Raw genomic sequence first — 17,500 nt, forward strand, 5'->3', positions numbered from 1 at the left:
TAAGATATTTTCATAGTTCATACAATCTTTGGGATCATTTGTATTAATGTGGACCGGAGGGAGAGGGTGATGAGCAGAAGTTTCACTTTCCTTTTTTATTTCAATTCAAACTTTGGTCATGAAGAATATGTTTCTCTGTTGTTCATAAAGCATAAAGCAACAGCATCAGAACACGGTGCAGAGTCTCTAGATGAGTTTACAGTAGTCCCTCGTTCTTATTAAACATCCATGTTGTAGTCCGCTGTATAGAAAACTCTAGTTTCCATAGTTTCCCCACAGCAGCAGACGCACATTCAGGACGTCCGCTAGCGCATCATAAACACGTTGGATAAAGTGCATTCGGATTTTCTAAAGTACCGCAGTCTCTTCTCCTAAGTCCTTTTGAATTCTCCTATCCACTATCCCTTAACCCCGTGACGTTTCACTAAGAGGTCAAGGAATAGGAGATGGGGTTAGACGTTAGGAGCTGATTTTTGGATTATTCGACTGCAGCCCTGATGTTTTTAATTGACCGGACTTCTTTCTGCGGATTGATACGACTGCATATAGTCCCTTTTATCCTCCTTGGCGACAGTCTGCTATCATTAGCAAATAATAACAGACCTCTGGAATCTCCGAACTGACCAATCAGAATTGAGTAATCAAGCCAGCTTTTATTTTTTGTGATTAAAATCTTTATTGTCACATTCTAGGTTGCTGGTTACAACAACATTACAATCACGTAACAAAACGCCAGACAAGGCAATGCAAAATCAAAATGAAATAAAAGGCTAGGGATATGTCTTCATGTTATTATACTCTTGAAGATACATGTATCTATTAGCTATTGTTCCAGTCTAATGTCTTTGTGTAGAGTCCATTTTCCCCACTTCCTGTTGAGTTGTGTTTCTTGCAATCTCATATCAACCCAGATTTTAACACATTTCATTTCATTTCTCTCTTCTCAGGAATCTGCGGCGTTTCCGGCGCTGGCAGGTGCGTCAGGTGGAGGCGATGCGCTGCCGGAGGGAATGGCACCGGCAGCTCGGAGTGGAGAACGCCGGCAGCCTGGACTGCCGCTTCAAACTCAACACTCACAAGATGGTGTTCGTCATGAACTCCGAGGACTACATGTACCGCAGGGGGGCGCTGGTCAAGGCCCGCAAGGTACGAAGACTTTAGTTTATTAACTACGAATGTGTATATAATCTGCTTTTTAGTCCCGTTTGTCCTGGTGGTCATCATTTGGTTATTTTCAAAAAAAATGTATTTGTTTTTTTGCAGACATAGCGCTTTCAGCACATTATACAAAGTACACGACACTTTGTCTGTTAAAGGAAATAAAAATACCCCTATCCCCCAGAGTTCCCGTTAGAATATTTTTTCGCCGGTCAACATTCAAAAGTGAACAGTCATTTACAATAACATGGGAATAATAAACGGAGCGCTCTCTCCCTCTCCTGACAGCCCGTCAGTATCATGCAGCTCGCAGATCAGTAATGAGTGACCCGACAGTAAAACTAAACATATCTATAACTAGTTTAGGTAGTTTGAGAGGTCATTCAAAATAGCTACGTGTGATATTCTAACCTGAAGTGTGTGTTTTGTCCGCTCACCGCTGCATGTGATCATGCAGCGCTGCGTGTCGACTCGTCAGCAGCAGCTGATCTCTCTCTCTCGTCAGATTAGACTCGCGTTTATGTCCATATCGATCAGATCCAGCTAGTTCTAGCTAATGATAGGACTACCTGCTTATTAAAAGACACCTAAACAATAAGTGTCGCTATGCAACCGGGTGAGGCCGCAAAGTATAGCGCAGCATTATGCATTTGTTTACATGCCCACCGGAACCCCGAGGCATTACCAACAGATCAACGCACAATCAACCCATACAGCACATCTCTTTCTCCACATTACGTGTTACACATTAGAATTGACTATTCTTGTCTGTCACATAAGTGGCGCAACTGATGTGGTATTGCGCTAAACGGAAATTATTTTGAACGGACACTTTCACTGGAGAGATTTAGATTTGCCGGTCTTCAGCATATTTTACCGGTCGTAGTCCGGTAATTACCGGCTAATAGGAACTCTGCTATCCCCTATCTCCACCCCATTAGTTCATGGTCACAGAACACATTATAATAATACAAATGAATAAAATGATAACTCATCACAAACTCACAGCTAACAGGAATACAAAAATTCACATTGAGTCGAATAATAATGGACCCTTTAGCGAGAGTCTTAGCTTTTCCAATCATTTGTTTTTAATGACAATTCTTTGAGAGCCTACCAACGTTAGCATATCACTTTTTATTTGGGCAAAGGAAATCTTATTTGATTGACAATTTTGATTTCTCTAAAAAGTAGAAAGTGCATTTTCTGCTATTTGTATTTTAATAGTTGCTAATTATTTTTCCTACAATTCGACTGATCCCTCCCTGCAGCTCTGTTTGAACACTTCCTACCTGTTGGATCCTCTTCAACACTTTCTCCTTTTCCTCTTCTTTTGGATTTTTCAGGGACGTTTTAGATTTTGACTGAAGAAAATGTTCTTTTTAATATTTTTAAATACATTTTTGCAGTTAATTATCATCAAAGTGGCCAATTATTATCCTGTGATTGAACTTATCCTTACAGCTCTATTTGCACACTTTCTACCTCTTATCCCCTTTTCCCTTTCCTCTTAGTTTGGATTTTTTTGTGAGGTTTCTTTTTCAGATTTTGACAGAAAAAAAGTGAAAAATAAAATTAGATTTAAAAAATAAATAAAAAAATACCTCGAATCAATAACCATATTACTTGTTCTATTGATCCTCACTGCAGCTCTTCAAAGGTTCAAAGGCCTTGTCATATCCAATGCAATGAAAAACATCCCAGGCTCCTCCAGGAATGAAACCTAAATATATATAAGACATAACACAAATAAAAACCAATAAGAATAGTGCTCAATAGAAAATAAAATACTGCTTATTGTAATAATAGATACATTTGTGAGATGCCGACCGATGACACTTTCTCCTCTTGCTCCACAGTCGCAGCACAGAGTGGCAGCCAATCAGCACGACCGCTTCGACAAGTGGCACCAGGGCTGGCTGGCCAATCACGTGACGGCGCCGGCGGATCGGGCCGTGCAGAACTGGCTTCTGGGAGAAGAGACGGACGACATGATCCCCTGCAAGACCACCTGCCTGCAGACCAAGCTGAAGGGCCAAGCTGTGAACAGATACCAGGTTCATTACAGCGGTAGCAAAGCCCCCGCCTCCCTGTAGACTCACACACACACACACACACACACATACACACACACACACACACACACACACACACACACACACCCCCACACACACATACACACACACACACACACACACACACACACACAGACAGGTAGATGCATGGACGTACAGGACATTCACACACTAAACAGACAGTTCTCTCTCTAAGAAAATAACGGGACAAACACAGACAGTGAAGTAATCACGGAGCGTGGACTCGGCCCTGTTTACGGCACGAGTCGGCACAAAATGGCGACCTTCATCATCCTCCTCCTCATCGTCCGGCTTCTCTGGCGGCACTCAAAGTCGACGGACACACAGACGAGAAGTTATGAAAACATGAAATCATGAAATCTGTTTCAGAAAATGTGAATGTCTGTTTCTTTTTTCTCCTTTTGTTTTGTTTTGTTTTTTTAAAGTCGTGTAGTTTTTAGCTTCTAAAGCCGGAGAGCCTTCTGTGTGTGGGTTGGTTGGTTAATGCGTGTTTATATGGAGAGATAATGGTAAACGTGTGTATGTGTGTGCTGCTCTCTTCCTCTGTCTGTTTGTATGCCCAGTACAGGCTCTACAACTCTAGTAATTGCATTATTACTGTACTGTATGTGCATATATATATATATAACAGGGATCCTGTATTTTTATATATGCATCTACACATCTTAAGATCACGTGGTTCTTTACAGTGTTTGCTGTCAGCCAACTCTTGATGTTTTGCATTCTTTTTGTTTTCCTTTTTTGTGTTGTAGCTAAACAAGTTATCACCAAGGCAACAAGGAGTCCTTAAAATGATTGGTTTAATATGGACGACGCAGTCAAATTATGTATCATGTTTATGATACTCAATGTTTACTTTGTATTGTCTTTTTTTTGCATACTGACATTGAAAATAAAAGCAAAATATCAGTGTTAAAATAGAATGTATAACATTTATCCTGTATCAGTTATCATGAAATAAACAACCTGGTTGTGACCTTCTTAGACGTCGACTGGCAGGATGTTTGTTTGTTGGCGTGAGAAAGATTTAATGTACAAATGCAAAACTTTTCACTTTACAGGGTGTCTTACAAAGTATGACAAGTTGATCAATCACTTTAGGGAAAATGAAGGCTATTAAAAAGTATGAAACGGCATTTTCCAAGGTATTACATTTTGTAGCTTGTTTTCAATAAGTATATAAATTGTCCAAAGAGGTTGTGTTCTACAGTCTGCCTGAATGTAATCATGGCGTAGGTGTGTAGTGTGATTCTGTGTACTTTATTTATGGCATCCCGTTGGATTTGACGTCATCTGAACAGGACATCGCGCGCTCACTGCTTGATAGCACGCGAAGGTCCGTTTACGCCGGTTGTTAAACAACATCGTTATGGGGAAATGCAAGTCTGCGTCCAAATAGTTGGAAGATAATGAGGAAGGACAATCCATACTGTATATAGTCAATGTGAGGCAAAGTGTGTCGCCAAGGTAACCGGTTAGAACTCCAAGTCGCGATGATATACTTAAAGTTCCAAAAATACCGTAAATTCCAAATATACTTAAAGTTCCAAAAATACCGTAAATTCCAAAAATACTTAAAGGTCCCATGTCATGCTTTTCCGGTTATCACCCGTCCCCTTGTGTGTTATGAAGGTTTCTCTGCATGTAAACGGTCTGCAGAGTCAAAACCCCTCAAAGTACATCCTGTAGCGAGTAAAACTCTAACACAGAGAAGACCTGTCTATGCTGCCCCAAATCGCCTCGTTGGACATTTCTCATTTACTTCCTTGGTACTCTGACTCGTGAATACCCAGTAGCCACGCCCTGAGCTAGGCCGCACCCTCTGCCAGCCTTTCACGAAACAAAGCTTCCCAAAACCTTTCAGCGATTCATGCCGGATATGTACAGCGTAGGGCACTGAAGAACGTTATGTCATATTATGCTACACAAACATTATATTGCAGTTGTGGTGTTGTCAACTCCGTTATCTAATATGCAAAAATGCATCTATGATTATTTTTAGTATTTTCGATCTTTCCAATCCTGACGTGAGATCTCTCTCTCCCCGTCTGTGTGCGAGGGGGCGGGGCAGTTTGCACATGCAACACACACGCACACACTACTCCTGCTTTGTTTGGACCAGCGAGAGATTCGGGTACACAACCTGTAAGTATTCATTGTTGTTTGTGTATTTATGATGTTTAAAACAAACAAGGTATCTACCACGACTGTTTAAATGGGTAAACGTTTTTCGGACTACGTTGGGATGGTGGAGAAATGCTCTGCGCAGACACATTCTCACAGCGTTATGAACCTTTTTCTGACTCAATATCAAGCCACACTTATTGTTTTTACTTCGGCCCTGAGTGTTTGTGAGTGCTCAGGATGAGTTTCGCTTGTTCTCGCTGTATCACCAAGCCTGTCTGCTCCTGCAGCAGCCCGCAGCACTGTCAGTAATGTGTGTCTGTGTGTGTGCGAGCAGCAACGACAGCTTCCCGACCAATCAGAGCACACTGGGCTCACTGGGAGGGGGGGCAGGAGCTCCAACAAGCCATTTAGGACAGAGAGTGAATACACATACTATACAGAGATGCTGTATGAGAAACCAATGTGAGTTTGGAAAAAATATTGCACCGTATAAATCTGTTTTAGTAGACCTCAACAATGGAATTATGATCAGTAGAAATGGCCATGACATGTCTCCTTTAAAGTTCCAAAAATACCGCAAATGGTTGGAAGATAAGGAGGAAATCAATATATAGTCAATGTGAGGTAAAGTGCGTCGCCTGGTTAAAACTCAAAGTGGCGATGAGGTCTTAAAATGTATGGAAAAGGTCTTGAAAGGTATTACATTTGACTTCAGGATTCCTGCATATACCCTGTACAAACACCCGGGTTCATATTATTATATAAACTGAACATATTTAGTTTTTGGATTGTTGAATGAACAAAACAATAGAAAACATTTTTTCGTTAATATTTTTCCCAATTTTCCAATATATTTTCTAATTTCCAAACTTTAGTGTTATTGAAAAAGTCAAAGTGTAGTGCATCATAAATAAATAAATATTGTAAAAAACAAACAGTATGCCAAAGAAAATTACATAAAATGCAATTACCTTTTGTATAAAAATATATAACTTTTATGGCATACTAAACTATGATAAAACAAAAAAAAGTATATTTATATAATTTTTTATTGTGTTTTTTTGATGTGATTGTTCGGGAATAATTTGCTTAGGTATTCAACCTTCGACCCAGTTCATCACGTTCTCACCTCACAGTCTCCTTTCCCACGGCACAGGTCTACGGCCTTGGGTATTGCTGCTATCTCTCTTAAGGAGGGGCAGCTTGGGCGCATTGTTGCTGCCAGTCTATGACAGAGCACAAGCCGCCATGAAGTAGTTTACTGTTCAGGGACGAAGGCTCCCTGGCGCACATTCTTTCCTATGGACGACAGCTCTAGTTAGATTCAGGGTCCATATTGCTTTAGTCTCGCTGATGAAGAATGTTGATTATTACACTCCGAACTAGTTAAAACCTCGAGCTGCAGAAAGAGTTCTTCAGAATTGGTTTGGCAACCGCTGTGTCAACTCGTGAATTCTCCGGCCGTAACTCCAAATAAACCGTCAGTGTTTGCCATCAAAGCTCCAGCTCTCCTCGTGTCTCTTTGAGTCCTCCTGACTCTCCATTGCTACAAAAGTTTCCCCCACAGTGATTATTATTATATTATTATATATACTGTTTTATATTATAGAAAACGGAATATATTTACTTTTTGGATTGTTTAATGAACAAAACAATAGACTTTTTACCCAATTTTTCAAATATTTTCTCTATAATTTCCAAACTCTAGTGTCATTGAAAAAGTGGAAGTGTATACGTCATAAATAAATTTCTTTTTGTAAAAAATATAAACAGCAGGCTATGCCAAAGAAAATGACACAATATACAATTACCTTTTGCATATACAAATATAACTTTTATGGCATACTAAACGATGATAAAACAAAAAAAAGTATATTTATATAATCTTTTATTGTGTTTTTTTTAAATGGCAATTTCATTTGGGCTTTTTTGACAGTTTCAGAACATATAATACTTTGACATTTGTATAGATATTTTTATAGCTACTTTATTATTGTGTATGGCATACCATACTCATTGTTATGACATTTAATGATATGCTTTAATACTTAATCATGACTTTTGTGTAAGAGAAGCAGAAAAAACGAGTCGAGAGACAGAGCGAGTTTTAAAAATAACCGTGGTTTATAAAACCCAGATATGACAGGATCACCAAAGTGTTTACAGAAATACAAATACCATCAGAACCATCGCAGGACGGAGTTTTACACGCAACATGTACAAACTGGAAAAACTGACTCTTTAAAATCACATTTAGCCACGATGTATTTAATCTGTCTTATCAAAGTACAGCCTACCAAACTACAGTACTATCATTACTGGATTAGAGAAACAACATCGAGAGAGGAAACATCGAGCACTTTAACATCATAAAGGGAATAACTGTACAAAAGAACCCTGTTTGAGTTTAGTCACCGGGCTACACACACTTTGTTTTACAGAGAAGCACCTTTAGAAATGCTTCAGATCAAATCCAGGCAGGTTTTTTGGAGTTGACGGCATGATGTGGGTCAAAGTGCTTCTGCTTTTACAACACGGTATTTTTTTTTCATGCACATTCACAGATGTACGTATCACAGCTGCTCCTGGACGTAAAAGCTTTGAAAAAAGACAACGAGGAAAACAACCAATCACAGTCTCCACTTCTCCATGGATCTATTTTTTTTTTTATACAAACACATTGTCAACAGATTTCCACATGAGTGCAGGATCAAAAACAGAAAAACCTCTTCGTTCACCTTAAAAAATACTGCTTGTCTCGAAGTATGAAATCAACCATTGTCACGGTGGCCACAATGATCGCTAATATACATGTAATAAATTAAGAACTATGTACAATGGGGAACTAAAGCAGCATGCAGGCAAGACACAGCCTTTGTACAAAACGATCTAGTGTGTGTGTGTGTGTGTGTGTGTGTGTGTGTGTGTGTGTGTGTGTGTGTGTGTGTGTGTGTGTGTGTGTGTGTGTGTGTGTGTGTGTGTGTGTGTGTGTGTTATAGTGACGCAGGAAGCTACCCTTCTTCTACATTTTTTACATATTTTTCTGGCTCTTTGCACACAGAAGCTGTTCAGTTTTCTACAAACAGAAGTATTGTTGTGCTGCAGCTGGGGGGGTCAAACAGGAAGTCAAACAGCATTTAAATTAGCATCTTGAGCCAGATAGCAGGAAAACACTTTGAAATGATAAGAAACAGCTCTTTACGTTTGAGCTGCTGGTTTGAAAATAACTTATAGGGGCTAATAATGGATATCAGATGTACAGCACGTTTCTCCTGGTTCCTTATCTTTAATCTAACATTTAACAACACTTAAAATTGTTTAAAAGTGCTAACATGAGTGAACATTAGCGACAAACAAGATGTGGTGAAAACATGTCACAGTTTATACATATTTTACTGTAAAAGAGAGATTGGATTGCAACCGAATGGATTGAAAAAGAGCCTCAAAGTTGCAAATCCTCAAAATATTAACATCATTGTTTAGTTTTAATTATTGGCTGTGAATATTGTCCATGTGTATTTTGTTAGCCATAATTAGCATTAGCTTCCCAAAAACGTTTTTTAACACGCATAATTAAATAAAAAGTAGCCCATTCTGGCAACACACACTACAGTCTTAATATACAAATGGCTCTTTTCTGTCATGTCGCACTTTGGAGATTCATTTTTGGGGAAATTAGGGATAAAATAGGCCAATTTCAATGTAATTGCTAACAAGGCTAGCTAACTTATGCTAGCTAGCCTTGATAGCTGATGCTAACAAAGCTAGCTTGCTTTGGTCGGCTATTTTAACCTTCATTAATCAGACTAATTCAATAAAAGCGCTCCAAATGTGTGAACCATTGGCATGTTAACAATTAAACTAAACATTTAAAGCATTAAATCACATAATATTTGACACATTTCTCCTCATATTACTGGGATTTCCAACGACACAGCTGCGTACATTAGTAAAAACAACAATCATAAACGAGCGTTGTGCATTCTGCATGGACACATTCATAAAAATAAAGCTTTGGTAGTTAATGCAAAGTAAAAGCTAACGGGCACTTTAAGATGATTCACAGGTCGCTTCAATCTGAGGTCTAACTTAATCTAACTCTAAACTGAGCGTATTAAAAACGTGGCGGAGAAGTTTAAAAAACACATCGACAATCATCGTATGGACGCTCTGCACAAGTCTCTACAAACAACACATGTAGAAGAACAACAGAGTAATAATGCATGTTCAAATGTTTTAAATATATTACAAAGCAACTTCACAGACATGTTTGAAGCAACCTTTTGTGTACAAGTTGTTGTTTGCTCGTGTATTAAATGCACTTTTCCTGCAAGTGCCTCCAGGGTGTGATTGTACTCTGAGGTTAAAACTCAAGAAGAAACAAAGATGGAGTATAAAAGAATCAACAACCTGAAAGCAGTTGATTGGTTTTGATATGCTGTAGTTCTTCCTCGGGTGTTTAGAGGTTAATATCCAGTGTTTTGATTGGCTTGACTTCTCCCTGTTGATCCTAGTGTCGTTAGAAAAAAGGCGTGTAAACAGTCGTCTATGCAGCTTCAGGAAAAGAAAAGGAAAAACCGAAAGAAATACAAATATCTCAAAATTAACGTAATAAAAAGTCCCTTAAAAAAACAATCCCAGGCAGAGTGTTTCCCTTCTCGTCCGTCTGTAGCTATTCCACCGTGTTTGTGCTTCAGCAGGTTTATCTTCACGGGTTTCTACTTTAAAGTGTGTGTGTGTGTGTGTGTGTGTGTGTGTGTGTGTGTGTGTGTGTGTGTGTGTGTGTTTCTCTATACTTATAAAGACCGAGGATACTCAAAGGGAAGTAGAATGAGGTACATTATTCAAAGATACTTAAAGGTTTTAGCTGAAGGTCGCTAGTTTTATCACTATAAAGGAGGTCTTTATAAGTATATCGTGTGTGTGTGTGTGTGTGTGTGTGTGTGTGTGTGTGTGTGTGTGTGTGTGTGTGTGTGTGTGTGTGTGTGTGTGTGTGTGTGTGTGTGTGTGTGTGTGTGTGTGTGTGTGTGTGTGTGTGTGTGTGTGTGTGTGTGTGTGTGTGTGTGTGTGTGTGTGTAGTGTTGACTCAGCTGAAGGCCTCGTCATCCGTGTCTTCGATCAGCACCTTTGTGTCCTTTTTTGATCTAGAGGAGGAGGAAAAAGCATTATTATAATCTGGCATTTCAATGCATATTATTAGCATTTCTACAAATATGCTAACGGGTACATTTGCTACCTTGAATGTGGATAAAGTTATATATATATTCAAAAGTTTGCAGCTGCAGAATCTGTACTTCTTGCTGCATCCAGCTCTGTTATTTCAGATGATGGTTATGTGTTTGGATGCAGAAAGAACAAAACACTACTTCAGTTTACATTTCTACTCTCTCTCGCTTAAAATCACAACTCTTGTTCGCTTCATTTGCATTTCAAACGAGCTACGTTTTCATCTATATATAGCCGACAGTGTATGGTGGTTATCAGTCTACAGCTCATAATAACTCTGAAGGGAGACAGAGGCCAACAGTGCTGACACTTATACAAACAAGTTAACCTAGAAACTCAACTCCAGCTAACTAGCAAATGATAGCTATATTTAGTCAATGCTATATAAATGTTACAGAGATGGCCAAAGTACACACATCCTTTACTCAGGTAGAAGTACACACATCCTTTACTCAGGTAGAAGTACACACATCCTTTACTCAAGTAGAAGTACAGATACTGGTGTTTAAAAATACTCTGGTGAAAGTAGAAGTACTGACTAAACTTCTTTACTCAAGTCAAAGTAAAGAGGCTTTGAAATGTACTTCAGTAAAAAGTACCCATAACTAGCAGCTGTTTTAAAGAGTACCTGACCTCCCTTTATATTAATAGAACAATAATGTCATTGTTAGCTAATGAATGTTTCCATGGTGACCAACGGCAACATGACAACGTTTTCATTGGTCCCTCTTCTTTAGAGAAGACCAGGAAATGATGGATACACGGATCGTGTTCAAATCAATAGGCACGCAATGACTCTAAATAATAATGATCACGCCACCAAACACACATTCAGACTAAAGGAACCAGCCTGTTTGGAAAATGAGAGAAGTAGAAAGTACAGGTATTTGAGTTCAACATGTAAGAAGTAGAAAGTACAGGTATTTGAGTTCAACATGTAAGAAGTAGAAAGTACAGGTATTTGAGTTCAACATGTAAGAAGTAGAAAGTACAGGTATTTGTGTTCAACATGTAAGAAGTAGAAAGTACAGGTATTTGTGTTCAAAATGTAAGAAGTCAAAGTAAAAAGTCTTCAGAAAAATAAGTAGTGGAGTAAAGTACTGATACCAGAGACATGTACTTAAGTACAGAAACTAAGTATTTGTACTCCAGTACTTCCCACCTCTGAAAAGTTATAGTTAAGTATTTGAAAAAAAGTCAACGTATAGTATGTTGAAAAAAAAGTAGCACTTAGGAAAACATTTTGATCCCAGACAAAGGCTGATTTAATGTTATACATGTATTTATAAATCTATCGACATGTTGACAATAATCTAAATAAAGAGTGCTCTGTCTTACAGTGATGTGCCCAGCAGGGGGCGCCGCAGCGACAGGCTGTACGACCTCTTCCACGTCTTCTTCCCGGAGCGGTTGCGGACGCCCTCCTCAGAGTCCATCATCTGCTCCAGCAGCGTCTGGTCGTCTGCGTTCAGAGGAGCCACTGAGATGTCCCTGACGGCCCTGAACTCACCGCAGTTATTCAGGTGTTCGTTCTCCAGCCGGAAGAAGTTCCACACGAAGCGCCTGCAGGGAGACAGAGAGACGGTAGGTTTTATAGATATATTATATATTAGGTATATCAGGGCTGGGGGGGGCATTTTAAACATGTTGTATCCTGATTACATCATGATGATACATGTGTTCCATCACCTGACAGTTATATCCTCCACAACAACCAATCATCCTGATTTCAGAGGTTTGAGAGTCACTGTGTGTGTGTGTGTGTGTGTGTGTGTGTGTGTGTGTGTGTGTGTGTGTGTGTGTGTGTGTGTGTGTGTGTGTGTGTGTGTGTGTGTGTGTGTGTGTGTGTGTGTGTGTGTGTGTGTGTGTGAGTCACTGTGTGTGTGTGTGTGTGTGTGTGTGTGTGTGTGTGTGTGAGTCACTGTGTGTGTGTGTGTGTGTGTGTGTGTGTGTGTGTGTGTGTGTGTGTGTGTGTGTGTGAGTCACTGTGTGTGTGTGTGTGTGTGTGTGTGTGTGTGTGTGTGTGTGTGTGTGTGTGTGTGTGTGTGTGTGTGTGTGTGTGTGTGAGTCACTGTGTGTGTGTGTGTGTGTGTGTGTGTGTGTGTGTGTGTGTGTGTGTGTGTGTGTGTGTGTGTGTGTGTGTGTGTGTGTGTGTGTGTGTGTGTGTGTGTGTGTGTGTGTGTGTGTGTGTGTGTGTGTGTGTGTGTGAGTTAACTTAGCTTACTGCAGCATTTGTAGTGTTTCAAGATTTGTTGTCATTAACACGTCTCATTAATGTTTGGAGTGAAGCTGAATGGTGTGATCCAGTGTGATGACATAAAAGAGTGTTTTCAGGTGTGTGTGTCTTCAGGTGTGTGTCTTCAGGTGTGTGTCTTCAGGTGTGTGTCTTCAGGTGTGTGTGTCTTCAGGTGTGTGTCTTCAGGTGTGTGTGTCTTCATGTGTGTGTGTCTTCAGGTGTGTGTCTTCAGGTGTGTGTGTCTTCAGGTGTGTGTCTTCAGGTGTGTGTAAACAGGAAGTAGTGTGACCCCACCTGAAGACCTCCATGGGGGCGAGCACGGTGGAAACGATGTCTCCCACAGAGTGGATCTTGGTGGTCGTGGAGAGGGAGATCTGGATCGTCCAGGCGAAACGCAGAATCACATCTTCGATTATCGCACAGTAGTAGTACGCCTGGAGACACGGGGGAGGGAGTGTTATAGAATGTAGAACAGTTTAAATACATGTTAAAGGTCTCCTATAAGGTCTCCTTTTCTTAGGCATATATTATAGGTTTCAGATATACTGTATATAAAACATGTCTCTGAAGTGTTTTGCTCAAAATACCAAACAGATCATTCCAGCCTCAAACCCCTCTATTTCAGCTCTTACTAAAGTGCTGATTCTGGATCAGTAGCTTTAAATGTAACCAGAGCTGCTGCTGGCCACGCCCCTTCAGAGTGTCCACATGCAAGCAGGGAGCTCTGTGAAGAGAGCAGTGTCTACCAGCAGAAACTCAGCTAAATGCTGCCGTGATGACACTCCATATCATGTTCCAAACCACATCAAGGATTCTCTCTGAAACAGGATGGAGCTCAAACTCTTTCTCTCTCTCAGGTTTACCACAAGGTGACTTCCTTTTGATTTCCTGCTTCTTCACACACACTCTCTCCAGCACAGGTTAGCTCTGAGTGTTAGCATGCTAATGTAAACACCGACCATATTACTTCCAGAACACGTCTCATTGTTTCTGACAGCAACGTTTCTGATTGGCCCGTGAGGGTAAAGCCTGCCCACATTTTAGTAATGTCGTCATGACATAGTAAATCTGGATCAGCTCCGTTGTTCCCCCGTTTTTAGAGATGTGGGTACGGAGGAAAAGAGAGGGTTTTGTTTTCTGGCACTTTGTGAGTCTCCTGACACCGGGGACACACCGGAGACACACCGGGGACACACCGGGGACACACCGGGGACACATGGTGATGTAGAAAAGACATCAGAAACTAAATAAATCATGTTTCAGTGTGTTGACAGCTGTTCTCTCTGTACCTTGTGAGGGTAAACGATCTCCTCCCTCAGGAAGGTGTTCTCTCCGGCTCCGCGGTCGAACAGACCCCAGTCCATCCGCAGATCCCAGATCAGAGTGTAGAGCGAGCTGATGCTGGAGAACACGATCAGCAGGTAGAAGAACATGTCAGCGTCCGTGTGGCCCTGCTCTGAAACACACAGGAAACACACGATACAGATTACACCCTCATTAAATATAATCCACCGTTTTCTTTTTTTACAGATTCTACATCAAGAGATGTTCTTAATCTGTCTTTGGCTCTTTCCTGCTGTAACAATGTAGATGTCCCCTCCGTGTTCTGATTCTGATCATTACTGCAGAAACACTTTGACCACTAGAGGGAGCCCTGCTGCCATCAATACACTGCAATGATTACATTACATTTGAATAGTATGTCAGAACATATTTAAAAAAGGTAATGGTAAAGTATGTTTACATTTGTTTTGTCAAAGTGATAGTATGGCCATTTTTTTTTAAAGTCAGAATAGTATTTTTGAAATGTCAAAGTATAATAATGTCATTTTTCTCATTTCTCTTATAACTTGAACTTGTGCGCCTTGAAATCACTAAGACGTGCGTGTGTAGCATCAAAGGAAACTATTTCAATATACAAACTCTATGATGTTAGACATGTTATGTTGCAACTCCACCTTTAACACACAGAAAATCATGAAATCAGCACCGGTTTGCCCAGAATGCAGAATTTCAAGATTCACACCCCTTATTAGCTATGCGTGTGTGTGTGTGTGTGTGTGTGTGTGTGTGTGTGTGTGTGTGTGTGTGTGTGTGTATCTGAGTGTCTACATGTGTGTGTCTGTCTGTGTGTCACTGTTTGTTTGTGTGTGTGTGACGTATGTGTGTCTATCTGAGTGTGTGCATGTGTGTGACGGGATGTGTGTGTTTGCATGTGTGTGTCTGTCTGTGGGTGTGATTTGTATTGAGACATAACTCAGCACCATGAGGCCTTACAGACTCTCATACACATAGTGACTCTCGCTCACACACACACACACACACAGACACACACACACACACACACACACACACACACACACACACACACACACACACACACACACACACACACACACACACACACACACACACACACACACACACACACACACACACACAGCAGCCAGACAGTCTCCAGTAGCAGCGTTAACATTTCTAACGTTGAGTTACTGCCTGCTTTATCCTCCTCTGAGCGATGGAGGGTCTCCGGCCGTAGATTAAACTCCGTCCTGAACAAAGAGCTTTCTCACCGGAGAATAATCAACGATGAGATTCCCTTCAGCTCGGAGAGGGGGGGGGGGAGTAGTTCAGTATTTAACCCTTCAGTGTGTGTGAGGCTGATGTGACGGTTACCCACCAGACCATTAAAGGTTAAACACCGGGAGAGGGGCATTGATTGGACGCTCAGTGAGGGTTAACTGTGGTCACTTAGTCCTGACACACACACACACAAACTGTCCACAGGCCCTAATGAGTATAAACACTAGCAACGGTACATGTCACAGTAGAGGCAGACACATACTGATATACACCTGAACATCAGCAGAGGAGGGCCCCTTTAATTATAACAATGTTAAATATGGGTTATCTAATATCGGTAATAAGAAGCGGGTTCTACAGTAATCTGTCACCAGCTGAAACAAATGCAACGTTGTGTTCAGCTGGTGTTAATATGGAAATATATGAAGAGCAGCAGGAGTGTTTTTGGCTCAGCAGGTGAATTAGAGTTCAAGCTGAGAGCCGTGTGTGTGTGTGTGTGTGTGTGTGTGTGTGTGTGTGTGTGTGTGTGTGTGTGTGTGTGTGTGTGTGTGTGTGTGTGTGTGTGTGTGTGTGTGTGTGTGTGTGTGTGTGTGTGTGTGTGTGTGTGTGTGTGTGTGTGTGTGTGTGTGTGTGTGTGTGTGTGTGTGTGTGTGTGTGTGGGGTCAGAACATGAGATGAAGTTATGAAGCTGTCAGCTCATCTCTATTCCAGCCGAGTCCAGCAGACATGTGTTCAGACCTGCGCCGGTAATTACTCCTCCTCCTCCTCCTTCTCCTCACATCTTATTTCCTCTCCTCTGTCCTCTTCCCTTTACCTCTTCGTCTCTCCTCCTCTCCTCTCATTCCCTCTTGTCTCGTTCCCTGTCTTCCTTCTGTCTTTCTGTCCAGTTCCTCCATCTCTCCCAGCCTCTCCTCTTCACGTTTCTAGTCTGTCCTCTCATCTCTTTCCTCCTCTTCCTCTCCTCTTCCTCTTCTTCCTCACCTCTTTGGTTTCCTCCATTCCTTTCCCTCTTCATCACCGCTGTCTTCCTCCCTCAGCTAGGTTCTGATGTAAACACTGAGGGGTGTCTCTGTGCAGCTCAAGCCCTCTCTATGTCCCCTGCAGACAGCTGTCTATCAGAGGCTTGCTCTCCACGCACTTCTACATCCTGTTCTCCTTCCTCCGCCTGTCCATGACATCAATCCTGTGGGGTTGAATCGGCATTAAGGCTGTAACTCTGCATCTGAAACAAGCACTACGTCTGAAGCCAGTGAACACAGAGCTGAGTCTGAACCGATCCTTCGATGTCGGGCCTTTCAATTCATCCCAACTCAAGCTAGTGAGGAATCAGCTAACCCTGACTCAATCTCCTGCTCCTTACATCCCACCGTCTGTGTTTTATAGGGCTGTACCCGAATATCCGAATATTCGTTCGTTGGAGTACTATTCGGGTTTCAATTTCGTTATTCGGATATTCGTTTTTTTTTTTTCGAATGTATTGAACTCTCCAATATCAACGAAAGAGCTTGAGCCTCTTCGGGGGGTGCTAACACTTAACCATAAACGTTATCGTTTACTTTCTCCGTCTTTATATGTAGATATTACTTTTTCTCCATTAATCTCCGTCACGTTGTTTCCATAGCAACAACAACTTCCTCTCAAAAGCGCTAACTCTCCTTCAAAATAAAAGCATGTCCATACAAAATAGGAAGCCAAGCCAAATTACACTTAAGACATATACAACTGCAACGAAAGTAACAAACACAATGCGATATCCTTTTCAATTTCAAAGAACACACATTGGGTTACATTCACAAATAACTATAAAACAACAATACTGTAGAATAACAAAAAGAATGCCGTGAATAAACCGAAATACACGTGCCGAAGCGGTTCGCTGCTGATTACTACCGAATATCCGGAGCCCGAAAAATGTTATTCGGGACAGCCCTAGTGTTTTAATGTTCATTTTTGTTTTGTTTCATTGTTCTGTTTTGTTTTTGTATTTACATTTCCAGTTTACATGTTTTTATTTGATTGTATTTACTTAATGTGTCTTTAGGGTGACTCACAGCATCTGTCCAGGGACTACAGG

The 17,500-nt window shown here is 40.9% G+C and overlaps 2 protein-coding genes across 2 annotated transcripts in view; one reads left to right on the forward strand and one right to left on the reverse strand.

Moving 5' to 3' along the window:
- sin3b (SIN3 transcription regulator family member B) overlaps positions 1-4,240 on the forward strand; it is a 35,124-nt gene extending 30,884 nt beyond the window's left edge. Inside the window, 2 exon segments of the mRNA XM_079651037.1 lie at positions 948-1,146; positions 3,018-4,240. Of these exon segments, the coding sequence (XP_079507163.1) occupies positions 948-1,146; positions 3,018-3,254 (436 nt within the window). The 3' untranslated portion in view covers positions 3,255-4,240.
- Positions 4,241-7,483: 3,243 nt separating this feature from the next.
- Positions 7,484-17,500, reverse strand: part of xpr1a (xenotropic and polytropic retrovirus receptor 1a) — a 132,466-nt gene continuing 122,449 nt past the window's right edge. The window contains exons 12-15 of the mRNA XM_079646706.1: positions 14,133-14,299; positions 13,138-13,277; positions 11,946-12,170; positions 7,484-10,525 (exon numbers count right to left, since the gene is read on the reverse strand). Of these exons, the coding sequence (XP_079502832.1) occupies positions 10,468-10,525; positions 11,946-12,170; positions 13,138-13,277; positions 14,133-14,299 (590 nt within the window). The 3' untranslated portion in view covers positions 7,484-10,467. The remainder of the gene's footprint in view (positions 10,526-11,945; positions 12,171-13,137; positions 13,278-14,132; positions 14,300-17,500) is intronic.

Source organism: Notothenia rossii (genome assembly GCF_949606895.1).
Source record: "Notothenia rossii genome assembly, chromosome: 1".
NCBI lineage: Eukaryota > Metazoa > Chordata > Actinopteri > Perciformes > Nototheniidae > Notothenia > Notothenia rossii.